At 38.2% G+C, this 27,634-nt stretch overlaps 1 protein-coding gene across 9 annotated transcripts in view; it reads left to right on the top strand.

The window, feature by feature from the left end:
* The window catches only part of PKN2 (protein kinase N2), a 153,314-nt gene that overhangs the window by 95,880 nt on the left and 29,800 nt on the right, over positions 1–27,634 (top strand). For all 9 annotated transcript variants that reach the window (XR_004973911.1, XM_036348263.1, XM_036348264.1 and 6 more), the window contains exons 7-8: positions 4,019–4,204; positions 5,717–5,826. Coding sequence is in view for 8 of the 9 variants with exons in the window: in XM_036348263.1 (XP_036204156.1) it covers positions 4,019–4,204; positions 5,717–5,826 (296 nt within the window). In the remaining variant the exon portion in view is untranslated. The remainder of the gene's footprint in view (positions 1–4,018; positions 4,205–5,716; positions 5,827–27,634) is intronic.

Consider the following 27,634-nt stretch of genomic DNA (forward strand, 5'->3'; position numbering starts at 1 on the left):
AATTAAAAAATGCTACTCATACCAAGATTAAATGTTGAATTTAGTAAAATGTAATTTTTTATATAAAGTAGTTTTTCCAGAAAGTTAAAATAAAAATACATTTACTTGTTCTAATGGAATTCATAGGTACTGCTTATGAAAATAAACATTTACTTCTTGGAGTTGCTTGTTTTAAATATTTTATAGTATGGGTTATAAAAGTAAAAAAATTGTAATTTAAAGCTATTTCTAATATGGTTATATGAAATTGCAATTGTATTACCTCATAAAAGAAAGAAACTTCTAGATGCTTAATAAAGATCTTAAATCCCTCTAGATTTGTTTTTTCCTAAATGAAAGCAGGTGTTGAGCATTGTTATCTCCTAATACTGAAATTACTAAAATATTTAATAAGCTACCAGGGTTTGAGGTAGTAACCAGATGTTTTTAGTTTCCCCAGGATTACTTTTACAGCTGAGCATTTACACTGAAAATGAGCTAAGTTTTCCAGTTTAACAACAAAAAAGCAAATAAAACACAGAAATACAAATTGTTTCTTTTGAACTAAAATTAAAATGGAATCCATTATACTTAATCTGCCTTAACATTTTACATTAGATAAGATTTGCATAGCCAACCAAACAGAAGATTGGAACTTCCTCCACTCCTCTCGTAGCAGCTTTATTGAAACATAATTTACATACCATAGAATTCACTCATTTTAAGCATACTATTTTCTGATTTTTAGTAAAGCTATGTGGTTGTGCCACAATCATCAACGTCCAGTTATTAGAATAGTTTTATTGAGGTATAATTGTCATATCACAGTGCTTGTACCTTAGTTTTATTGAGGTACCATACAATAAACTACACATATTTAAAAGCTATAATTTGATAAGTTTTGTCATATTTAAAGTTGTGAAACCATCACCACAATCAAGATAATTACTATGTCCCCAAAAGTGTCTTCAAATGCTTCATGTAATCCATCTTTGCTGCTGTTCTCATGCTCTCCTTATCCATAACTGCGCCAAGGCAATCACTGATCTGTTTTCTGTCACTACATATTAGTTTGCATTTTGTAGAATTTTATGTAAAAGGAATCACAATAGCGCTAGCTGGTTTTGCTCAGTGAATAGAGTGTGGGCCTGCAGACTGAAAGTTTCCGGGTTCGATTCCGGTTAAGGAATGCCTGGGTTACAGGCTTAATCCCCAGTGTGGGGCATGCAAGAGGCAGCCAATCAATGATTCTCTCTCATTATTGATGTTTCTCCCTCTCTGAAATCAATCAGTCAGTCAGTTAATGGAATCACAGTATGTTCCATTTTCTTTGCTGGGGTAATCTGTTCGTGTTCACTCTGAATAATTATTTTGATTTTCATCTATATTGTGTGAATTAATAATTTTTTCTGTTTATTATTAGTATTCAGTTTTGTGAATATACCAAAATTTGTTTATCCATTCACCTGCCATTGCTATTTGGGTTGTTTTCACTTATGTGATTAAGGTACTACTAATTAGTTGTTATATTTGTTTATTTACTTTTAAATCAGTCGAATTTGAGTTAATGTAAAGGAAAATTATCTGGTAGGCCTAATATAATCACATGAGCTCCTTAAAAGCAGAGAATTTTCAGACACTGATGGCAGAGAGGAAATCAGAGAAATCTGAATCATGAGAAGAATTTTATGTGCCATTGCTGGCTCACAAAGGAGAGGGCCACATGAGGAGTAATGCAGGTGGCTACTAGAACTTGAAAACGTTCCCTAGCTGTTAGCCAGCAAGAAAAGAGCTTCCCCAGTCCTATGGATACTAGAAACTGGATTCTGCAACAGCCTGAATGAGCTTGGAAGCAGATTTTTCTTCAGAGCTTCCAGATAAGAGCCTTGTCTGGAAGACAATGATTTTGGCCTTGTGAGATCTTTAGCAGAAAGTGCAGAGCAGCCCACGCAGACTCTGACCCACGGAACTGTGAGATAATAAGTGGGTATTGGTTCAAATTAAGTTTGTGGTCATTGAAAATGCAGCAGTAGAAAACAAATACAGTTGGTAATCTCTGCTTAGATGCCAGACATTTTGAATTTTAGCTTGTTGAGTGCTGGATATTTGTGTAATTCTGTAGATATTCTTGAGCTTTGTGCTAGGTCACAGTTAAATTACTTGGAAACAGTTTAGTATTTTGGGGATTGCTTTAAGATTCGTTGTGTGGAACCAGAGCAGTGTTTAGTCCAAGAGTAATTATTCGCTACTACTGGGTCAAGACTGAATACTTGATCAGAGGAACCCTCTGTAAATCCAAGGAGTTTTGTCTCTGGCCAGCTGTCTTCTATGAACTCTAGTTGCCTGGGTCATTTCAGTCTCAGTTCTGTCTCCTTAACTCAGGTAGTCCATTTGGCTCCACCTGAGATTCTCTGTCCCTGCACTGTATCCTGGATATTCTCAAGGCAGTAAGCTGAGTCAGTCTTAGAGTTCATCTCATTTGTTTCCCATCTCTTAGGGATCACTGATTTTCATTGCCTGAAATCCAGTATTTTAATACTTTTCCCCCCAAATATTTTGTCTTGATTTTGTTAGTTGTTTGAGTTGAAGGCAAATCCAGGCTTTTTTACTCTGTTAAAAGCTCTTTGGTTACTTTTAGATATTTAAAAACTTTAAATAAAATTAATCTTTAATTATTTAAGTTTATTGGGACAGCTTTTACCAGGAAGAAGTACTCTTCCTAAAGTGTTATTCTATGTGCAGTATCCAAAATTTTAATACTAAAGCATCATTTTTTAAAAATATATATTTTACTGTTTTTTTACAGAGAGGAAGGGAGAGGGATAGAGAGCTAGAAACATCGATGAGAGAGAAACATCAATCAGCTGCCTCCCGCACACCCCCTACTGGGGATATGCCTGCAACCAAGGTACATGCCCTTGACTGGAATCGAACCTGGGACCCTTCAGTCCCCAGGCCAACGCTCTATCCAGGGAGCCAAACCGGCTAGGGCCTAAAGCATCATTTTTAAATCTTAGTACACTATGTCTAGCCCAAATTATGACAAAGCCGTAACTCCAGGTGCCCTAACAGTTCCTCATTTTCATTTTGAACACCATTAGTATTTATTTGCCTAAGGAAATTGCAATTACTTTGTGCTTAGATAATTACACACCATAATTATTTGACTAAACTATTAGAATGGAAAGATGTTATTTTACATCTTCATATAGAACAGAAACCCATTTATTTGTGCAAAAGAAACCTGTAAAGTCCTTTTCTATGTTAACTATATAACTATTAAACACAGCTGTTATTCATGGTCAAATTTCTAATTTCTGTATGTTTATTTTAATAGGCATATTAGCTATGTGTTTCCCCTCCCACATGTTCTATCCACGTTATTCTGTAATTCTTCCATGTAATTCTATAAGTGAGTATTCAGATACACAGGAAGTTTATATAACTTGTTTTATGCCCTACATATCGGGAGGTACTGTTTTTTCTATAAAATTTCATATAGTTGTCTTAAGATTTTTCAATAGGTTTCTTTAATTAAAATAAGAAAGATGATAGTTATACCACAGATCCTCTGGGAGAAGAGATTTTGCTACTTTACAGGTCTCTCCTCCCCCTCAGCCAGCCCCTCCCACCTCCCCATTTTTAAATAGCTAACAAAGACTGAATTTTTTTTTTAAATATATTTTATTGATTTTTTACAGAGAGGAAGGGAGAGGGATAGAGAGTTAGAAACATCGATGAGAGAGAAACATCGATCAGCTGCCTCCTGCACGTCCCCTACTGGGGATGTGCCCGCAACCAAGGTACATGCCCTTGATCAGAATAGAACCTGGGACCCTTCAGTCCACAGGCTGACGCTCTATCCACTGAGCCAAACCGGTTAGGGCTGAATTTTATATATTAAGCATTAATGTTCTTAGGATGGGAGTGGGCTGGAAAAGGTTTGGGGGGAAAAGGAGGACCTATGTAATAATTTCAACAATAAAGATTTTTAAAAATAGAATTAATGTTCTTATTTGATATTTTTTTATGCTAACAGGTACTTTGGAAGTTCGTCTTATGGGCTGTCAAGATATCCTAGAAAATGTCCCTGGACGGTCAAAAGCAACATCAGTTGCACTACCTGGTTGGAGTCCAAGTGAAACCAGATCATCTTTCATGAGCAGAACGAGCAAAAGTAAAAGTGGAAGTAGTCGAAACCTCCTAAAAGCCGATGACTTATCCAGTTCAGTAACTAGATTTTTTAAAAATCATATATAACTAATTAAAGAACAAAGAACTTAGCATTGGGGACACAGTAGAATGGGGAGAGTCAAAGTTGGACCAAAAAAAAACCGTTAAAATTATGCTTTTCATAGTCTAATTTTAAAAGCTATAATGACAGGAACATGAAAAAAGGCAACAAAATTTACTTTATTGAAAACGTTAGAAAACTGAATGACATAGCATTAATTAGAAAACTGAATGACATATGGTATAGCATTAATTCTTTTGGAAGAATGAAATATTAGATATCACTCTCTACTCCAAACTAAAATTGTACAGAGGCTGTGGGACTTGTCACATCTTGATTCTTTTAATGATACAGTGGCACTTCTAAACTAACATTGAACTTTGATAACTAACCACTGGACAAACGTGTTTACTAAAATAGTAGCCCACTATCCAGTAGTATATTGAAATGGGGGAGCAGGTGAAGATGGTAATAGTAAAATATAACAGGTTTGTGAAGTATTTGGAGACATTCTAAAGTATAATTATAGCCCTGTCCAGATAGCTTAGTTAGAACATCATCCCAGTACGCCAAGGTTGTGGGTTCTATCCCTGGTCAGGACAAAACAAGAAAGAACCAATGAATGCATAAATAAGTGAAACAACAAATGGATGTTTCTCCCTTTCTCTTTCTAAAATCAATCAATTAAAAGTATAATTATAAAATGATATAAATGTATAACTAGAGAGAAAGGCACATGACATTTTCACCCAGCACAGAGAACAAAGGTGAATATGTCTTTGTTTTCCTGTAGGTAGAGAGAGACTTTAGGAAAAATGTGAAAATTTAAAATGTCTAAGGTAACAACTATACATAGCAAATATAAAGGGAGACAAACTGGATGATTGCTATTGGTATACCCTTGAACAATACAAATTTGAATTATTCAAGTCTGCTTATCTGCAGATTCTTTTCAATAAATATGTACAGTACTGTAAATGTACTTTCTCATGGTTTTTAAATATTTTCTTTTTTCTAGCTTACTTTATTGTAAGAATACAGTGCACAATACATTTAACATACAAAATGTGTGTTCTTTGTTCATATTATTGGTAAGGCTTCCTGTCAGCAGTAACCTGTTAGTAGTTAAGTTTGGGCAGAGTCAAAAGTTATGCAGATTTTTGTCTTCACAGGGGTTCAACACCCTCACATGTTCTGTGGTCAGCTCTACAAACATATACATACATTGTGGCAGACAGCTAATGGTCACTTGTTCACCCTTTTAATTACATTCTAATATAAAATAGAAGTTGGTATTTTTGTTTTTGTCAGACAGTATCATTTGGGAGTGTGTAGTAGTGTATGTATATATAAAACTAGCTATTTAAGACTCAGAAGCTTCAGTATTGAGTAAGAAAAACTTTATTTTCGAAGGATTAGAAAACTTTTATTTCTATTAAACAGTGCTACCTCTATTTTAAATGTTTTAAAATATTTAAGCAAGTTTATAAATTGTAATTACAGATGATGTCTGTGCAGTTTTGAAGCTAGATAATACTGTGGTTGGTCAAACAAGCTGGAAACCCATTTCCAATCAGTCATGGGACCAGAAGTTTACACTGGAACTAGACAGGGTAAGATGAGAAACTTTTTACTTGAATTTTCCTTATATTCATTTTGAACGTAAAATTTATGTTTCATAAGACAGAAGTTTTATTTTTAATAGAATTAAAGAACCTAGTATTCTTGACATTTGTCATCTGTTGAATTATACCTAAATCTACCTAAAGATAGAGGTGAATATCAGATTGCTGCTGTAGCTTTCATTTGCGTAGTGATTTGAAAATGTGTAGTTTGTGTTAACCTTTAAGATTGGCAACCAGGTGAGATCTAATATTGAAATATATTTTATGTTAATAATGCACTCTCTAAACACTAAGGTGATTCTTCTGACCCACCATTTCTGGGTTATATTATCAAAGCTGGATTTGAGACGAGCTATTATGTTTAGTCATCCAGCCCCTCCATGTGTATCAGTGGCTTTCATAAATGATGTGAATGGCTAGAATGCAATCTGTAGCCATAGAGGTTAGCTTGTCCTACAGTAAATTTAAATTCATGCTGAGCCCTGGCTGGTGCAACTCGGAGTGTTGTCCCGTACCTGAAAGGTTGCTGGTTTGATCAATCAGGGCACATACTCAGGTTGCAGGTTTGATCCCCAGTTGGGGTGTATACAAGAGGCAGCTGATCAATGTTTCTTTTTCACATCAATGTTTCTCTCTCTCTCTCTACCTTCCTCTCTCTAAAATCAATAACAAAAACATAATCCTTAGAAGAGGTTTAAAAAATAAATAAATCCATGATGATAAATAACTTTATTATTTAATTCTAATATATCCATTGGAGAATGGAAGAAAATATAAAATTTAATCATGATTTAATCTAAAATGTAAAAAAGATATTAAGTTTTTTATCATTTAGTATTCAGATTGATGGTACATATGTCATTTTTTAAGTTATATATATTAATACTTATGATTTATAATTCTTAATGATGATATGAAGTGGCAGTTACTGCTCTGTCTTCTACTTTTAAAATATTTTCCTCTGAAATTTATAATTTTTTTTAATCCTCACAACCAGCATCCTAATCAGGCCCCTCATCATTGCTTTTCTTGGTTCAAATATGTGTATATGGAAGTCTTCTGATTAGTGAATGCCAAGTGGATAAGATCACTCCATTTATTTCACAAATATTTATTGACCATCTTACATGTACCAGGCATTTTACTAGTTCTAGTTTACAGAGATAATATATACTCACTGCTGTCATGGAACTCATAATCTTAATAATCACTGATTTTCTGTTCTATGCCAAACATCGTTCTACATGCTGGTGATACTTAATCCAGATAGTTCAATTTCCTTAATTTATGGACCTTAAATTCTAATGAATGAAGATTAATAGCAAACAATTTTTTTTTTTTTTTAGTATACAAGTGCAATGAAGGAAGTAAGTGGGATGGTGTAATTAAATAAGAAGGGGACTAACTTGAATAGAGTAATTAGGGAAAGTCTCTTTGAGAAGGCTACATTTAACCTGAGACCTGATGGGTGAAACGTAGCCAGACTTAGAGATCCAGTGAGAGTGTTCCTAGCAGAAGATACAAAGCATACGTCCCCTCCCTCCAAGGTAGAGAACTTGATGTGTTGTAAGAATAAAAATCATCATTGTGAAGTAAAATAGCAACTATAGGTAGGTGCCAGATTGCTAGGGTCTTTACAGGCTATGTATTGGAAGACAGTTGAGGGGCTTTCAGTAGGGGAGTTGACATCATCTGAATTGCCTATGACAAATGATCTGATATCATGGACTGTAGAAGCCAATAAAAATAGTTACTAACCCATAATTGGAAAGATTTTATAAGTAAGAAAACAAAGGTCTACCTATCAGATCATAAGCAGTATCCCAAAGTTAGGAAGAGAAAGAAGATTTGCCAAAGAGCAATAAAAAATCTTTGAGTTGGATCAGATCATATCTTAGATCAGATAAGCATTATGAAAGGTTATTCAGTATAGAATGGTGAGATGATGAAAATCCTGTTACATATGGAACAACTGAAAAAAATGGGATTTTTAAGTCTGTTAAAGAAGAGATTTAACAGCTTTGATAACTATTTTTAAAGTTAAAAGAAACGTGCAAAAATAATTAGACTAAGGATAACGAGATTGCAGTTTGTGTGTGTCAGCTCTAATCGATTGGTAGTGACTTTCTAGAGCTTATGCATTCTGGTTTTCAGAGGAAATGATACTGATCCAGTAGCAGTGTTTGCTAAAGGCTTGGAGAAGGGCCAAGTAAGTAGTAAGCGGTAGTACATGTTCTATCCTTGGGTTGACTGTATGCTTCGTGCCTGTGGAGGACAAAGCAAAAGTCAATGGATGGCAGATTTCATTTCAGTACAAAGAATAATACTATTTAAAAATGAAATGAAATGCTATAGGAAATAATAAATTCTTTATTAAAGTTTGAGTGAGCAATTTATAAGAGAGACTTTAAGGGATTTCTTATATTACAAAGGCTACACTTCTAAGATATTTTTCAATTCTGATAATTTCTCTTTCAGGGCAGGAGGAGAAATAGTATTTTACATGCTATAAATTAGCTGTTTAAATACTTAGACCAATATAATTCAGTCAAGTCTACCAGAGACAGAAATACAATTAAGGTTGTCAGTGTGCTTAGGTATAGTCTTCATATCTTCTTATATTTGCATCTTCTTTCTAAACTGTTTATACATAGAAATATTTATGGCCATAAAATGTTTCATAGAGTTTTCATTTTTTTAAAAATATTTTTGTTGATTTCAAAGAGGAAGGGGGAGAGAGAGAGAGAGAGAGAGAGAGAGAGAAACACCAGTGATGAGAGAGAATCACTGATCATTTGCCTCCTGCATGCCCCCTACTGGGATCGAACCCACAACCCCGGCTTGTGCCCATGACCAGAATTGAACCCAGGACCCTTCAGTCCATAGGCCAACACTCTATCCACTAATCCAAACCAGCTAGGGTTCCATTCATTTTTTAAAAATATTTATCTTTATTATTGAAAGTACTACAGATGCCCCCTGTGTTTATTTTCCCAATGACACCCTGAACCTGCTCTCCCCTTTCCCCCAGGTCTTCACCATATTATTGTCTGTGTCCATAGGCTATGCATATATGCATATAAGTTCCCAGTTATCTCTTCCCCCATCCCCCCCCCCCCAACCCCCTGTCTTCCCTCTGAAATTTGTCAGTATGTTTCATGCTTCTTTGTCTCTGGGTCTATTTTGTTCATCAGTTTATTTTGTTCATTAGATTCAACATATGAGTGAGATCATGTGATACTTATCTTTTTCTGACTGGCTTATTTTGCTTAGCATAATACCCTCCAGGTCCATCCATGCTGTTGCAAATGGCAAGAGTTCCTTCTTTTTTATACCCACGTAGTATTCCATGGTGTAAATGTACCATAGCTGTTTTATCCACTCATCTGCTCATTGGCACTTGGGCTGTTTCCAAATCTTAGCTATTGTAAATTGTGTTGCTGTGAACATAGGGGTCCATACATTCTTTCTGATTGGTGTTTTGGGCTTCTTAGGATGTATTGCTAGAAATGGGAACACTGGGTCAAATGGCTGTTCCATATTTAATTTTTTGAGGAAACTCCATACTGTTTTCTACAATATCTGCACTAGTCTGTATTCCCACCAGCAGTGTACTAGGGTTCCCTTTTCTCCACATCCTTGCCAGCACTTACCTTTTATTGATTTGTTGATGATAGCCATTTGTTGATGAGAGAATGAGGCGATACCCCATTGTCATTTTAATTTGTATCTCTGGATGATTAGTGACTTTGAGCATTTTTTCATATGTCCACTTTGGACAAGTGGAGTGTAGCTCTCTTTAAGTCCCTTATAATTCTCATTAAGTTGTTTGTAGTTCTCACCGAATTGTTTGAGCACCTGTATTACCATTACTTTGAATTCTTTATCTGAAAATTGCTGCCTCCGTTTCAGATAGTTCCTTTTCTGTTGATTCCTCCTTTTCTTTCATTTGGGTGTTGTTTCTTTGTCTTCCCATTTTTGTTATCCCTTTGTATTTGTTTCTATGTATTAGATCAAACTGCTCTGCCTCCCAGATTTTGTGGGGTGGTCAGTGGTGCAGTCTCTTAGATCTCCTGAGCTGGGTGCTCTAGAAAAGACCTTTGCTTGAGTTAATTGGGTTCTCCTGTTATAGTTCGGTCTTGAATGTTATTGTCCCGTTCATGGATGGAATCTCCTCTCAGGTTGGCTAATTATATAGCTCACCCCTGTCATGCGAGCTGTTGTGGAGGTGCTGACAGAACAGAACAGAACAAAATGCAACACAACAAAATGTGAAACAAAAGAAACAAAACAAAAACATATACAAGACCTCTACAGTAACAATAAAAGCAACCATCAGAGAAGAGAGAATTAGGAAAGAGAAAGGAGTACAAGCATGATAGAAGGAAAAAAAATGAGGACAAAAACAACAAAATAAACACACACACACACACACACACACACACACAAAAGAAACAATAAAAGGGGGGGAGAAAAAGGAATGTGTAGGTGCAGAGCTGAAATAATGAAAATTAAGAATAAAGAATTAGGGGAATTAGGGAAGGAAAACATATATATATATACATAGCCTAATATGCAAATTGTCCCCACAGGAGTGTGACCGGGAGACTAATTGCTCACTATGACGTGGGCTGACCACCAGGGCGTGGCGTGGAACAAAGGAAGGCCCTGGCTGGCAGCCAAAGAAGGGAGGCCCCAGCCAGCAGCCAGAAGGAATGCCCTGGCCAGCAGCTGGAAGGAAGGCCCCGGCCAGCAGCCGGAAGGCCCCGATTGGCCCTGATCACCAGCCAGGCCTAGTGACCCTACCCATTTCCAAAATAAAGGAGGAAGAAAAGGAAAGAAAAAAAAATATGAAAAGCAAAATAGAGGAGAAAGCAGATAGAAAAGGAAAAGAGAGAAAGAAAAAAAATATTGAGTAGGAAAAGGAAAGAGGAGCCCAGCCGGCATGGCTCAGTGGTTGAGCATACACCTATGAACCAGGAGGTCAGGTTGGATTCCTGGTCAGGGCAAATGCATGGGTTGTGGGCTCAGTCCCCAGTGTGGGGGGTGCAGGAGGCAGCCAAGCAATGATTCTCTCTCATCATTGATGTTTCTATCTCTCTCTCCTTCTCCCTTCCTCTCTAAAATTATATTTTAAAAAAGGGAAGAGGAAAATCAGATATGTGAGCAAAACAATAGAGACTAGAATAATAACAAATAAAGTCAGATATATAAAGAAGATAAATTTAAAAAAGGAAACAAAAGGAAAGAGAAAATTCCAAAAAAGTAAAAAGAAAGAGGGGAAAAAAGAAGAAAAAAGGAAGTGGTGTTCGCTTCAGCAGAGTTTAGTGCTCCATGTGAGTTCCCTTTGGATCCTGCTCTTCTGATGACTGGCTAACTGTTCTGTCTGCCAGTTCTGGGCTTCTCGTGAGGTACTTAGGTGCTAACCACTGTCAGAAACTGTCTTCCTTTGGCTTTCAACAACATGCTTGAAGCTCCAAGGAATCCACAGTTTGTGCCTGTCTCCACAGGACTTGGCTGCAAGTAGAAAGGGCCAGTCTGCCCTCTAATGCAGGTTTGTTTGCAGCATGGGGCCCAAGGATGGGTCAGCAAACTTCCCTTGTTTCTCTGGGCTCCTTCTCTGCCCACCTTTGCCTGTTAGCCAGGTATCGATTTTTTATTTATTTATTTTTTAATTTTCACCCAAGGATGTTTTTCTTGATTTTAGAGAGAGAGAATGAGAAAGAGAGGGAAACATTGATGTGAGAAAAACATCAGCTAGTTGCCTCTGATTGGTGATCAAACCCACAACCTAGGTATATGTCCTGATGGGGAATTGAACCTGCAGCCTTTTGGTATAAAGGATGATGCTCCAGACAACTGAGCCATCTGGCCACAGCCTAGTTGTCAATCTTAATCACTCAGAAGTCTGTTTCTGAAAAGGCTTTAGGCAAAGAAGTACTGCTCAGATTTCAGGGAATGTGGTGGGTGTGTTTCCCTGTCCCAGAGCTGCTCCTCTGTGAGTGGCCCAAAATATTACTCTGCCCTTGGCTGGACAGAGATCCTTGTATGCAATCCAGTGGGATCAGCTGGAAACCTGGAGTTTCTATCAGCTCTCCCGTGCAGGGAAAGTAACTACCAGTCATGTTCCCTGGATAGTGGGGCAGAAGGCCCCTCCCCCAATCACTGATGCTCCCTGAGACTGTTCAAACCAGCAGACTTGGCCTCTGTTTTTGTTTCCTCTGAAAAGTCAAAATGCAGGGTGTGGCAGGCAGGGCTCTTGAGGATAGGGCGGGCTGTATCACCTAGGGTAGGGTTGTTATTTTCACCTGTCCTGCAGCTACTGGGAGAGGCTAGCTCCCCTCAGTGAAAATAGCCATTTCAGTTTGGGTGCTTATGAATGACCAAATACAGGATTCTTGGCTGCTGCTTTTCCACGTCTCGCTGCAATGCTTCCCACCCCAGCCTCTCCTTAGGCGCACCTCAAGTGTGTGCCTCCCTCTGCACTGAAGCATCGGGTGAGTAGCTGCAAATGAATAAAACAAAAACAAAACTGGGGCTTTCTCCCCTACCGGCTCCAGACTCAGCCAGGTCCTGCAACCCTGCCACCTTTCAGAGCTGTTACCTGGGCTGCTGTTCTCAGGTCTGGTGCTCTGGACTATGGAGCCTAGCCAGGGTTCCGGGCCTCGATCTTCTGAGGGAAAAGACTTTGCTGTAGCTTCAGAGCTTCCTCCTCACTCTCGGCCTGCGGCCCCTGGAAGCTGGATCAGTTCCTCTAGCGACCTCACCCTACCTACTGGTCTCGGGGGTTTTCTGTCCTTTAATATAAGTCTCCTGGCTGGACCTCCATTGTAATTCCAGGTGTATGTTCCCCACTTCAGTTTTATATCCAGCCTAGCCCTGGAGGAGGTGCAGGAAAGGTCTGCCTATTTCTCCATTCATTTTTGATTGGTAGATTTGCTGTAACATTGGCTTTGAAGCCAAACAGACTGGGTTTATTGCCCATCTGCTCCTTATTAGCTATTTGATAGTAGACAAGTTACATAATCTTACTATTGGACACTTGTTTCACCATCTCTAAAATGGGGATAAAATATTAACATCACAGGACTGTTATAAGGGATTCTTTCAAAACTGAGGTGTATTGTATATAAAATGCTTTGCATTGCCTGTGTAGCCACTCATTGATTTAGTTATTTCTTTTAGCCCTGGGTTTTGACATGTGGCTATAAATTTGAGTATAATAGAGGAACATGCTAGGTAATGGGAAATTAATTGATTAAATGTCATTTTCTTTCATTTCAGAGCCTATTTAAAGTAATTATAGAATTTTTGATGAGCAATATTATCAAAATGAAACTTACTGTTAAAGGGAAAATGGCTGGTTAGATTTCCCTTGTAGTCAGGTTTTTGTGTTACAGAGTTATATGTTTAAAAATAGAATTTAAGCCGTAACCGGTTTGGCTCAGTGGATAGAGCGTCGGCCTGCAGACTGAAAGGTCCCAGGTTCGATTCCGGTCAAGGGCATGTACCTGGGTTGCGGGCACATCTCCAGTGGGGAGTGTGCAGGAGGCAGCTGATTGATGTTTCTCTCTCATCAATGTTTCTAGCTCTCTAGCTCTCTCCGTTCCTCTCTGTAAAAAATCAATAAAATATATTTTAAAAATAAATAAAAATAGAATTTAAAAGTAGTAAAATGTCTTGTGATCACTTTATAATTAAGGAATCTGAGAACCAGAGTAGTTAATTACATATTAATACATTTTAGAGATGATACTTGACTTCCATTGTTCTTAATGGATGCTCTTTCCTTTATGATAACTTGAATGAAGTAGATAACAGCTACACAGAGGAGGACTCAGTAGAAGATGATGAAAACCTGGAAGAGAGAAAGTGGTTTAAAATTACACAAACTACAGTGTTAGAGATCTAGACAGCCTGATAACTGTTGATTGGTTGTTCTTTACTTGCAATTGTAATCTTCACCTACAATTGTTTTTCTACTCCATTCTTCCCACTTGGATTAATCCTCCCTTTGAAATTTTGAAAACACTGCATGGCTAAGTAAAGCTATTCATCCCTCAGGCCAACTAGACCTTTTAGGTTCCTGATATGCATGTTACTTGTCTCTAATTTGATGTAAACTTCTTTGGCAGAAACCACATTCCTTATTGTGCTAACTCCTTCTGTTTACATAGTACATTTTACTTTTTCCTGTGCTTTTTACTTTTTATTTTATCTCTTACATTTATAGATATTTATTTATAGAAAATATTCATAAATACATTTATAGAAAATGTTATTTTAAACTGTCTGACATGTTCATGCTCAGCATTTTGCCTCAAATGTCAAGTTTCTTTTCTAAGGCATTCTGGGAACTAAGCTGTCCGTACTGATTCTGGCCTTTTCAAGATACAAAGATTCATAGGTCTTTTTAGAGTTCTAAGATATTCTACAAATGATACAGATATCAGATGGTCTAGAAAAGTTTAAATTATGTTCCTGGGAGTTCAGGGTTCAGAATTCTCTTAGAAGATAGCAAAGAGACTTTTTAAATTGAGATTCTGGATAAAATGTTATTTGGAATTTGCCACTCTGGCGGGATGGGAGTTTGAGAATTGCTGATATAATCCAGCCCCTTCATTTTACAAATTAATAAGGAAATTATGTTTTAGGGGTTAAATAATTAGCCTAAGGCAGCAATTTTCAACCAGTGTGCCACAATAATTTTTAAAACCTACAATATCTGACTATTTAGTCAGGGGCGCTGACCTCTTTTCCCTTTCAGTGGTTCTCAACCTTCTGGTCCTTTAAATTCAGTTCCTCATGTTGTGACCCAACCATAAAATTATTTTCGTTGCTACTTCATAACTGTAATGTTGCTACTGTTATGAATCGTAATGTAAATATCTGATATGCAGGATGGTCTCAGGCAACTCCTGTGAAAGGGTCGTTCGACCGCCAAAGGGGTCGCGACCCACAGGTTGAGAACCACTGCTTAGATTATCAAATGAAAATATGTGAACAGCCAACTCAACCATAGCCATCTTGTGTGAATGAATCAAAATTATACCGATTTCTTGTGTCAGATTGGCAAAAAATATTTTTTTTGGTATGCCACAGAATTTTTGTAATTAGTTTGTGTTCCACATAACATGAAAAAGGTTGAAAATCACTGGCCTAAGGTATAATCCAGGATTCTTAGTGAAGTTTACTGACTGTTAGTTCTGTGTTCTTTCTGTTCTTATCAGGTTACCTTATTTATTTTTTTTTTTTTTATAAAATTTGGTCTTTATTAATGTTGATTAGAAGCAAAATAGCTATGTAATTTCTCAACTTTTCCTGAATTCCCCTAGCTCTCCTGTTATAAAAAGCTTAATTCTTCCATGAGAGTTTGAAATAAAAGATAAGAGGGTACACTAAACCCATATCTTTTACCTTTCACATTTTATTTTGATTAACCTTACTACTGTAAAAGAGAACGATCTTTATTACTGTTAGAAACAGGAATGAGCCCTGTCCTTTGAACTGAAACTTAGAAAATTTTACCAGGAATCAGTGCTGTTAAAAGCAGAGTAATAGAGAATGTTCACTAATAAATAGAAGAAGGAGTAAGAGAGGACATTGAGAGAGTGAAAGCCAGTAAAAAGGATTACCAGATTGGAAGTAACAGTGAGGCTGAAGGGTCAGATGTTGAGGTACTCTAGAGAGTAAGTCAGAATGTTAGGTGATGGGCAGAGAGAAGGATGTAGACAACTGAGATCGTAGAAAGATTGCATTTATTGGTATGACAGTAGCAGTGAGAGGGTGGGGTGTAAGATAGAATACCAGATTATGACTATTTATTGGTTTCAAATTTTCAGAAATTATTTATACTACATTAAAGAAGGTTAAACTATAACTCTTTTAAACCATGCACAGTCAATATCCTTATCTATCAAAAATATAAGCTGATATTTGACACTGTGGTTGAGTATGCAGCAACATGTGGGCCCCAACCCATGTAAAACTTAAGGCGTGGAGGAGAACACATTGTATTCTTTCATTTAATGGCCTGCTTCTCAAGAAAAAAAGGAAGAAAGTCTTCTATCAGATAACTCACAAGGGGGCATGAATAAGAAGGTTGAGGTAAAACCTAGATATTTAGGCAAAAAGTGAAAATGATCTCTCATAGAAAAAGATGCTTTCCTCCCTATAAAAGGATAAAAATGCATGCAACATCTTTTTAATGGGGAGTGTAGCATCTTAATATAGAACAAGTCATAGAGTAGGAACACAGAGACATTAAATTTCCTCCATGTCTGAGCTGTCTGACATTGAGCATATTGTTTAATCTGAGATGCTGTTTTTTAACTTATACCGGAGCTATAGTAACATTTACACTTTTTACCTCTCTTTTGCTGAGGTAAATTCTGCTACTATCAAATAACATGTCATATCTTCCTTTGAGGCTGTGTGAGTCCTCTGAGACAAACTATCCTATATAATAAAAGGATAATATGCAAATCAACCAAACAGCAGAACAATCGGTCGCTATGACATCACTGACCACCAGGGGGTAGATGCCCATCGCAGGAGCTGCCCCCTGGTGGTCAGTGCGCTTCCATAGAGGGAGCATCGCTCAGCCAGAAGCCGGGCTCACAGCTGGCGAGTGCAGCTGCAGTGGCGGGAGCTTCTCCCGCCTCCACTGCAGTCAGACATCCCCCAAGGGCTCCCGGACTGCGAGAGGGCACAGGCCAGGCTGAGGGACCCTCTCCTCCCCCGAGTGCTTGAATTTCATGCACCAGGCCTCTGGTCCTATATAATAAAAGGCTAATATGCAAATTGACTGGAAAGCGGAACGACCAATCGCTATGATGCACACTGACCACTAGGGGCAGACACTCAATGCAGAAGCTGCCCCTTGGTGGTCAGTGCGCTCCCACAGGGGGAGCACCACTCAGCCAGAAGCCGGGCTCACGGCTGGTTAGTGCAGTGGCGGTAACGGCAGCCTCTCCTGCCTCCTCGGCAGCACTAAGGATGTCCGACTGACGGCACATGTCAGTGGGACATCCCCCGAGGGCTCCCAGACTGCAAGAGGGCACAGGCTGGGCTAAGGGACCCCCTGAGTGCACAAATTTCATGCACCAGGCCTCTAATATATTATAATTGTCTGCTATTTTTTTTTTCTTTCTCATCTCTGTCACCTCTTGATCATTTAGGTACTCTCCAATATTCCTTAAGGACTTTGATTCTTCACTCTAACATTAGCCATCATTATGAGAGATTTTTTTAAAAATCTGTATATCTAAACACTTACTTAACCTACTATTATTTCAAATTTTTTGAATACTTCAGGCCCAGTGTATTTTTACTTCGTGACATTTTAGCAATGAATTGTTCTGAAATCTTAAAGTCAATATGCTGAACTTTCACCAAATCTTACTACTATTTCCTTAAATGAGCTAACTACACAAAGCAACTAGAGATCAGTGATGGCGAACCTATGACACGTGTGTCAGAGGTGACACGTGAACTCATTTTTTTGGTTGATTTTTCTTTGTTAAATGGCATTTAAATATATAAAATAAATATCAAAAATATAAGTCTTTGTTTTACTATGGTTGCAAATATCAAAAAATTTCTATATGTGACACGGCACCAGAGTTTAGTTAGGATTTTTCAAAATGCTGACATGCCGAGCTCAAAAGGTTCGCCATCACTGACCTAGATTAATACCTTGTAGTACATATGGTTATGTAGTAAACGCTAACTCATGGTATTATTGTTGTTCCTCTGCCTCTTGTACTTCATCATCACTAAGCTAGATGTCCAATAAAATATTTCCATTTTCTTGATTTTTCAGGAAGGGACTCATCAGTTCCTACCAGATTTTTTTTCCTCTATTTACTCTAAAACCCATGTTACCCTGAACCATTTTCATATTGATGCCTCTACATCATCTTTCAACTTTCTCTCTATACCACACCTGCTATGGAAACTCCCAACAGCAAATCAGTTCTGCCTTCTGTCTAATCTGCTCCAAATTGCTGAATGCTGCTGAAATGGTTCATACCAATTACTATAAATTTTAGTTTCTAGCCTCAGCTGTACTTAAAAAGTTGTCTCAGTATTCTGATCTTGACTCCATTACTGGCAACTTTTCTTTCACCTTTTTATCTTTAAGTAACTTATACCCCACCTCAGACCCCTTGGATTCTTCTTATTTTTTTTTAAATCATAATTCTGTTGTGTTTTTTAAATGTTTCTTCACTTGTATTAATCATTAATTAATTTTAATTATTTTATTAATTTATTTTAATTTAATTTTTACAATGGATTCTTGAGTAAGGTGTAATTATTACCGTTTTAAAAATATATTTTTATTGATTTCTGAGAGGAAGGGAGAGGGAAAGAGAAATAGAAACATTAATGATGAGAGAGAATTATTTATCGGCTGCCTCCTACATGCCCCCTACTGGGAATCAAGCCCTCAACCTGGGCATGTGCCCTTACCAGGAATTGAACTGTGACCTCCTGGTTCATAGGAGATGCTCAACCACTGAGCCACAGCACCCAGGCATATTACCATTTTAAAGAAGAAGCTGAGGTTTTGGGAATCATAACTTTGCAAAGTGTTCTTTCTCCCCCAGCCCCCTCCCAGCTATTTTCAGTATCCACCTGGTACCATACATAGTTATCACAGTATTATTGGCAGTATTCCCTATGCTGTACTTTACATCCCCATAACTGTTTTGTAATTACCAATTTGTACTTCTTAATCCCTTCACCTCTTTCACCCAGTCCCCCAACACTCTTCCTATCTGGCAACACCAGTCTACTCTCTCTGTGTCTGTGAGTCTGTTTCAATTTTGTTTGTTTGTTTATTTTGTTCTTTAGGTTTCCACATATAAGTGAAATCATGGTATTTGCCTTTCTCTGACTGACTTATTTCATTGAGCATAATATCCTCTAGGTCCATTCATGCTGTCACAAATGGCAATATTTCATTCTTTTTAATGGCTGCGTAATATTCTATTGTATATATTTCCCACTAATTTTTTATCCACTCCACTATTGATGGGCACTTGGATTGCTTCCATATCTTGCCTATTGTAAATAACACTGCAATGAACATAAGGAATGCATATGTTCTTTAGAATTAGTGTTTTGGGTTTCTTCAGATAAATACCCAGAAGTGGAATTCCTGGGTCATAAAGCAGTTCCATTTTTAATTTTTGAGGAACTTCCTTACTGTTTTCCATAGTGGTTACACCAATCTGCATACCCCCCACCAGTGCACAAGGGTTCCCTTCTCTCCACATCCTAGCCAACGCTAATTGTTTAATTTATTGACGATTGCCACTCTTGACAGGTATGAGGTGATATCTCATTGTGGTTTTAATTTGCATTTTTCTGATGATTAGTGCTGTTGAGCATTTTTTCATATGTCTGTTGGCCATCTGTATGTCATCTTTGGAGAAGTATCTATTCAGGTCCTCTGCCCATTTTTTAATTGTATTGGTTGGTTTTGTTTCTTCACTTGTTTTTGGCGTTGAGTAGTATGGGTTCTTTATAAATTTTGGATATTAACCTCTTATCTGATGTGCCATTGGAGAATTTGTTCTCCCATTCAGCAAGTTATCTTTTTGTTTTGTTGATGATTTCCTTTGCTATGTAAAAACTCTTTAGTTTGATGTAATCCCATTTGTTTATTATTTTCTTTCGTTTCCCTGGTCAGGGGAGGTATGTCAGAAAAAATATTGCTACAAGAAATGTTTAAGATTTGACTCCTTATGTTTTCTCCTAGGTGTTTTATGGTTTCAGGTCTTAAAGGGAATACTTTTAGTTTTTCTCCTTTGAATATGGATTTGTCATATATGGCCATTATTATGTTGAGGCATGTTTTCTGTATTCCCACTTTGCTGAGAATTTTTATCATAAATGATGGTGGATATTAACTGCTTTTCTGCATCTATTGATATGATCATAGTATTTTTATCCTTCATTTTGCTTATGTGATTTATCACATTCATTAATTTGTGGATATTGTATCAACCTTGCACCCCAGGAATAAATCCCACTAGATAATGATGTATGATCTTTTACTATATTATTTGAATTTAGTTTGCTTATATTTTGTTGAGGATTTTTGCATCTCTGTTCATCAGGGATATTGGTATATAATTATTTTTCTTTGTAGTGCCTTTATCTGATTTTAGAATCAGAGTAATGCTGACCTCATAAAATGAGCTTGGGAGTCTTTCCTCCTCTTGTGTTTTTTGGAATATTTTGAGGATAGTTGTTAGTTTTGCTTTGAATGTTTGGTAAAATTCACCTGTGAACCCATCCAGTCCCAGAGTTTTGTTTGCTGGGAGTTTTTTAATTTATTATTTACTGCTTTGATTTCATTAGTTGTAATCAATTTGTTCATATTTTTTGTTTCTTCCTGATTCAGTTTTAGAAGATTGTTTCAAGGACTTTATCCATTTCTTCCAGATTGTCCAATCGTTGCCATATAGGTTCATAGTATTTTCTTATTCTTTGTATTTCTGTGACATCAGTTATTCTTTTTCATTTCTGATTTTATTTATTTGGGATTTCTCTCTTTTGATTAATCAGGTTAATAGCTTATCAATTTTGTTTATCTTTTCAAAGAAACAGCTTTTGTTTTCATTGATCTTTTGTATTTTTTAGCTTTATTTTATTTACTTCTGCTCTGATCTTTATTATTTCCTTCCTGCCACTCACTTTTGGTTTTGTTTGTTGTAAATTTTTTTATTTCCTTTAGGTGTAAGGTTAGTTGTTTACTTGAGTTTTTCCTTCTTTAGGTAGGCCTGTATTGCTATGAATTTTCCTCATAGGACTGCTTTGACTGTGTCCCATAGATTGTGTTGTTATGTGTTTATTTTCATTTGTTTCAAGATAATTTTTTATTTCCTTCTTGATCTCATTGTTAACCCATTCATTGTTTAGTAACATATTGTTTAGCTAGCCTCTGTGTGTTTGTGTGGGTTTTTTGTGTTTTTGTTTGTTTGTTTGTTTTGTAATTGATTTCTAATTGCAGAGCATTGTGTCCAGACAAGATGCTGATATGATCTTGAATGTATTGAGCCTCATTTTGTATCCTAACATGTGGTCTACCCTGAAAAATGTTCCTTGTGCACTTAAAAAGAATGTACATTCTGCTGTTTGGGGGTAAAATGTTCTGAAAATATCAATTTATCTATCTGGTCTATTGTGTCATTTAAGGCCACTGTTTCTTTCTTGATTTTTTTAAATCTGAAAAGTCTATCCATTGATTCAATCAGGTGTTAAAAATCCCCTCCTATGGCTGTATTGCTGTTGATCTCTCCCTTTATGTCCATCATGATTTGCTTTGTATGTCTGGGTGCTTTTATATTGGGTGTATGATTGTTTACAAGAGTTATATCCTCTTTTCAGTTGATCCTTTATCATTATATAATGTCCATCTTTATCTCCTACCATAGCCTTTGTTTTAAAGTCTATTTAGTTTCCATTTGCATGAAATATCTTTTTCCATCCATTTACTTTGAGTCTCTTTACTTTTTGCTCTGAGATGGGTCTCTTGTAGACAGCATATATTTGGACTTTGTTTTCTTATTGATTCAGCTACACTGTGTCTTTTGATTGGCTCATTTTAGCTATTTACATTTAAAGTGATTATTGAGAAGTATGTGTTTATTGCCACTTTATTTCTTATAACTATGTTCCTTTTTTTCTTCTTTTTTAAAGAAGACTCTATAACAGCTGTGGGCAAACTACGGCCCGCGGGCCAGATCCGGCCCGTTTGAAATGAATAAAATTATTGAAAAAAAAGACCATACCCTTTTATGTAATGATGTTTACTTTGAATTTATATTAGTTCACACAAACACTCCATCCATGCTTTTGTTCCAGCCCTCCTGTCCAGTTTAAGAACCCATTGTGGCCCTCGAGTCAAAAAGTTTGCCCACCCCTGCTCTATAACATTTCTTATAATACTAGTTTGGTGGTAATAAACTCCTTTATCTTTTCTTGTCTGGGACACTCTTTATTTTACATTCAATTTAAATGCTAGCCTTCCTGGGTAGATTAGTCTTGGTTGTAGGTTCTTTCCCTTCATCACTTTGAATAATTCCTGCCAGTCCCTTCTGGCCTGAAAAGTTTCCATTGCGAAAACAGCTGACAGTCTTATAGGAACTTCCTTTTAGGTAACTGCTTTTTTCTTGCATTTAAAAATCTCTTTGTCTTTATCTTTATTTTATTTTTGCTTTTTGTTGTTATTTGGTGTTTTTTTGTTTGTTTGTTTGATTGGGGGGGGGGGTTGTATTTTTATTTTTTATAGAGAGAAAGGGAGAGAGAGAAACATTGATTGATTACCTTCCACACATGCCCTAACCTGAATCAAACCCACCACTTTTTGGTGTATGGATGATGCTACAGCCAACTGAGCCACACCAGCCAGGGCAAGATTCTCCTTGTCTTTAACTTTTGCCATTTTAATTATGATATGTCTCTTTGGGATCATTTCCTTTGGGACTCTCTGTGCTTCCTGGACTTGTCTATTTTCTTTACCAGGTTGGGGATGTTTTCAGTCATTATTTCTTTGAATAGATTCTTTATTCTTTGCTTTCTCCCCTCTCCTTGTTGTACCCCTATGATGCAGGTGTTATCTTGTTGTCCCAGTGGTCCCTTAGATTATCTTTATTTTTCACATTCTTTTTTCTTTTTGCTGCTCTGATTGGGTATTTTCTATTTTGTCTTTCAACTCACTGACTCTGTTCTCTGCTTTATATAGCCTGCTGTTGAATCCCGCTAGTGTAGTCTTCATTTCAGGTGCTGTATTCTTCGTTTCTTACTTGTTCTTTTTTACAGTTTCTTTGGCCTTTTTTATGTTTACTCTCTTTGTTTAAGTTCTTGCTGAGTTCATCCATTTTTCTCCTAAGTTCCTAGAGCATCATTATAGTCAGTGTTTTGAACTCTTTGTCTGATAGCTAGCTTGCCTCCATTTCACTTAGTTCTGTTTCTCAGGATTTCTCTTCTTCTTTCATTTGGGGCATATTTCTTTGTCTCCCCGGTTAGCGCGGAAACTTCTTCTGTAATAGATTATGAATAAGACACATTACATATAATGTCTCATGTAATCCTCCCAATGTGTGCAGTTATTATCACTGTTTTGGGATTACTGACTTTAAGTAACATTTTTCAGGTCATACAGCTAGAAAGCTTTGGGAATCAACACAAGCATCTGACATCAAAGCCAAGCCAATCTGAAGCCAAAACCTATGTTCTTCATGATAGTAGGCTAACTTTTCTCTTTGTTTTACATTCTATCCTTCTGCCATGGTAGATTTGCTTAAGTGCGTATTATCATCATCATCATCATAGCTGACATTTACTGGACATTAACTATGTGCTGAGCTTGTTTTAACCCTTTTTTTATATATATATTTTGTTTTCAGAGAGAGAGAGAGAGAGAGAGAGAGGGAAAGAGAAACATCAGCGATGAGAGTCATTGATTGGATGCCTCCTGCATGCCCCACTCTGGGGATCCAGCCCACAACCTGGGCATGTGCCCTGACTGGGAATCCAACCGTGATCTCCTGGTTCATAGGTCAATGCTCAGCCACTGAGCCACGCTGGCTAGGCTTAACTGTTTTCAATATAATGTCAATATAGTATTGATATTATAATAATACACTAGAGGCCCGGTGCACAAAAATTTGTGCACTCGGGGGGAAGGGGGGGTCCCTCAGCCCGGCCTGTGTCCTCTCACAGTCTGGGACCCCTCGGGAGATAACGACCTGCTGGCTTAGGCCTGCTCCCGGGTGGCAGAGGGCAGGCCCAATCCCTAGGTGCAGCCCCTGGTCGGGCTCAGAGCAGGGCTGATTGGGGAGTTGGGGCGCTGCCCCTGTCATGCACAGAGCAGGGCGGATCGGGGGGGGTTGCTATGCCACCCTCAGTCACGCTCAGGGTAGGGCCGATTGGGGGGTTGGGGCACCGCCCCCTGTCACACTCAAGGTAGGGTCGATGGGCAGGTTGCGGTGCCACCCCTGTCACGCACAGAGCAGGGCCAATCAGGGGGTTGGGGCACTGCCCCCTGTCACTCACAGAGCAGGGCCCATCATGGGGGTTGGGGCTCCGTACCCTGTCGCGCACAGAGCAGGGTCGATCAGGGGGTTGGGGAGCTCCCCCCTGTCACACACAGAGCAGGGCCCATCAGGGGGTTGGGGAGCTCCCCCCTATCACTCACAGAGTAGGGCCGATAGGGGAGTTGGGGCATCGCCCCCTGTTACACACAGAGCAGGGCGGATCAGGGGGTTGGGGCACCGCACCCTGTCATACTCAGGGCAGGGCCGATGGGGAGGTTATGGCTCTACCCTGTCACACACAGAGCAGGGGCAGTTGGGGCGTCGCCCTCTATCACCCACAGAGCAGGGCCAATCAGGGGGTTGGGGCACTGCCACTGTCACACTCAGTGCAGGGCCAATGGGGAGGTTATGGCTCTACCCCGTCACACACAGAGCAGGGCCCGTGGGGAGTGGGGCGGGGGGTTGGGGCACCGCACCCTGTCCAGAGCAGGGCTGATCAGGGGGTTGGGGGCGCCGCACCCTGTCACACACACAGCAGGGCCAATCAGGGGGTTGGGGAGCTCCCCCCTATCAGGCACAGAGCAGGGCTGATCAGGAGGTAGGGGCGCCTTCCCCTGTCATGAACAGAGCAGGGCCGATAGGGAGGTTGTGGCCCCGCCCCCTGTCACACACAGAGCCACAGGGCGATCAGGGGATTTGGGCTCTGCCCCCTGTCACGCTGATCCCGGTGCCGGGAGGCCTCGCGGCTCCGCTGATCCCAGTGCTAGGAGGCATATTGGGTGTCCTGGATCAGGGTGGGGGTCCCCACTGGGGTGCCTGGCAAGCCTGGATGAGGGGATGATGGCTGTTTGCAGCTGGTCATACACCCTTCAGGGTGGGGGTCCCCACTGGGGTGCCTGGCCAGTCTGGGTGAGGGGCTGAGGGCTGTTTTCAGGCTGGCGGGTGACTGAAGCTCCCAACCGCTCCTTTTTTTCTTTTTCTTTTTTATTCTGGGCCAGCTTTAGCTCTCAGGCTTGGCTCCAGCTCTTAGGCCTCCGCTGCTGAAAGCAGGTTTCTGGCCTTTGTTTACCTTCTGTATTTGAAACAATGTTGCGATCCTGCTGGCTGAAGCCCAGGACTAAAGCAGGTTTCTGGGGTTTTGTTTAGCTTCTATATTTGTAACATAGTTGCTTAGAGTTGCAGCTCAGAGGCCGGCAGCAGCGGCAGGCGGGGAACGTTGGAGTCCTCCATCACTGAAGCAAGCAAGCCTCATGTTAGTTTCAAGCTGCCTGGCTGCTGGCCGCCATCTTGGCTGGCAGTTAATTTGCATATCGCCCTGATTAGCCAATGGGAAGGGTAGCAGTCGTACGCTAATTACCATGTTTCTCTTTTATTAGATAGGAGGATATTTTACAGATGAGCAAACTGAGGCCCACAAAGGATATGTAACTTTCTCAAAGTCTCAAAACTAGCAAGTGGTGTATAGATAAAATTTGAACCTGTTAGTTACGGGAATTTATTGAGTGTGTAGCACTAGGCAGTCGTAATTGTAGAGCCCCCTGTGTTTAACTACCATACTGCCTGATTTGACCTCTGTTCCTCTAGACTTAAAATCTTTTAGTTGCAGCCTATAATTTGCAAGTTGAAAACCAAAGTCCGTGATTACAGAGCCATCCCTAACCTGTCTCTACCTCTCATTTCCCAAGTCATTTCTATATATATTCTAGATTCTAACTACAGAGAACTATTTCCAATCTCTATAATATACTATATGCTTGCTTAATTTTATACATTATTTTCCCTCTTATTACTGTCCTCCCCTCTTTTACTCTTGTGATTCATCTCTTCAAACCCAATTTGAGCAATTCTGATTTTTTTCCTGACCTTTCTACTAGCTACCCTTAGGGGGCAAATATGGTCAGCTCTCTCTTTTGTGTTATTGTGCTTCTTGTCTTTATGGTCAAATTTATTTACTTTTCTATCTCCCCATCAAAACTATGAACTATTTGAAAACAGGACCATAAATTGTTTTTCTTTGTATCTCTATCACAGTACTTAATGTTTATAGTCATTAAGTATTGATGGTATGACTAAAAATACTTTATTGTGAAATACTTTAAAAACTAAAAATTTCCTCAGTTTGTTTTTCCTCACACTTCAACATACCCAAGGGACAATGACACCTCTAATTGGTACAGTGATTCCCAAATAGATTCTCAAATTGATACACATTAGAATCTGAGGAGGGGGAAAACATGTAATTTGAACATGTTTGCTTTCTTACCTACTCCCACTCTCCCCCACACAGTTGAATTTGATTTAATTCTCCATACCTCAACTGTTATTAGAAAGTCAGTGCTCTAAAACACACTATAAGCAGATGTTTTAGCTTTTTTCTACTTCTGTTATCTTTAATATGCAAGGTCTGCATTTAGCACTGTGAGAAATACAAAGGAGCCAGAAATGTTCTTTCTATAAGCGTACTTAGGGTATGATAGGTTCAAAACAAAACAGTTTTAGATAAAATAAAAACTATTAAATTCTGTTTCAGAAGTTTAGGGAAGTATTCTGCCATAGATGAGCTTGTGTCAAAAATAATCTCAACAGATAATGGGATTATTAGTTACAGAATGTAAAATAAATGTTTAAACTATTTAAATAAATAATAGAAGAATAAAAACATGAGCAAAGAATGAGTAATGAACCAACAAGACGAGGCAGAATTTTTTAAAAATAAATAAATAAAATGTGATTCTAGATATCAGAGATATACTTCAGAATAATTGAAGGAAAGGTGGTGATGAAACATGATTTACCATTAATTGATAAATTGTTAAAGCTGGGTGGGAAGGAGAACTAAATAAAACTTATAAAAATAGGAAACACAACATATGAAATTGAAAAACAAATGAATGAGTTAAATACCAGAAGGTAGTTAGTGGTGTGGAAAATATAGCTAATGAAATTACCTGAGTACAACACAGAGAAAGATGAAAAAAGAGGCCAAGAGACTTAAAGGATAGAATGAGAATGATTAATACACTAAGTAGAGTTCAAGAATGAGAGAATGGAGAGAATGGGGCAGTGGCCCTGCCCAAAACAGTAATGGCCTAGTATTTTTCAGAATTGATAACAAACAGGAACCCTCAAGTCAAGTCTCTAGAAGGATACATAAAAAGTTATCTACATCTAGCCTGGCCAGTGTGGTTCAATGTTTGAGGGTTGGCCCATGAACCAAGAGGTCACCAGTTTGATTCCTAGTCAGGGCACATACCCGGGTTGTGGGCTTGATCCTCATTAGGGGCATACAGGAGACAGCCAATCGATGTTTCTTTCTCATCAGTGTTTTTATCTGTTGATCTGTCTCCCTTCCTCTCTCTCTAAAATCAATAAAAACATATTTAAAAACACAAAACAGAGAGCAGGAAGTGTTTACCTGGGATTGGGAAGTAGGAGAGGTTAGTAAAAAGATACAACTTACAGCTATAAAATAAATAAGTTCTGAACATTTAATGTATAATATGGTGACTATAGTTGATAACACTATTGTATAAATGTAATTTGCTAAGAGAATGGAACTTAAATGTTCTCATCAAATATATACTTTTCTATATAATCTAATCTCTGTATTTATATAATCATGTAATATATATAAAATATTTGAGGTGTACATGTTTATTAAATAGATGTGAGGAATCCTTTCAAATTGTATACATATATTAAATCATTACAGTGTACCCTTTAAATACTTTTTTTCATCGCTA

The sequence above is a fragment of the Myotis myotis genome, unplaced genomic scaffold, assembly GCF_014108235.1.
Source record: "Myotis myotis isolate mMyoMyo1 unplaced genomic scaffold, mMyoMyo1.p scaffold_m19_p_2, whole genome shotgun sequence".
NCBI lineage: Eukaryota > Metazoa > Chordata > Mammalia > Chiroptera > Vespertilionidae > Myotis > Myotis myotis.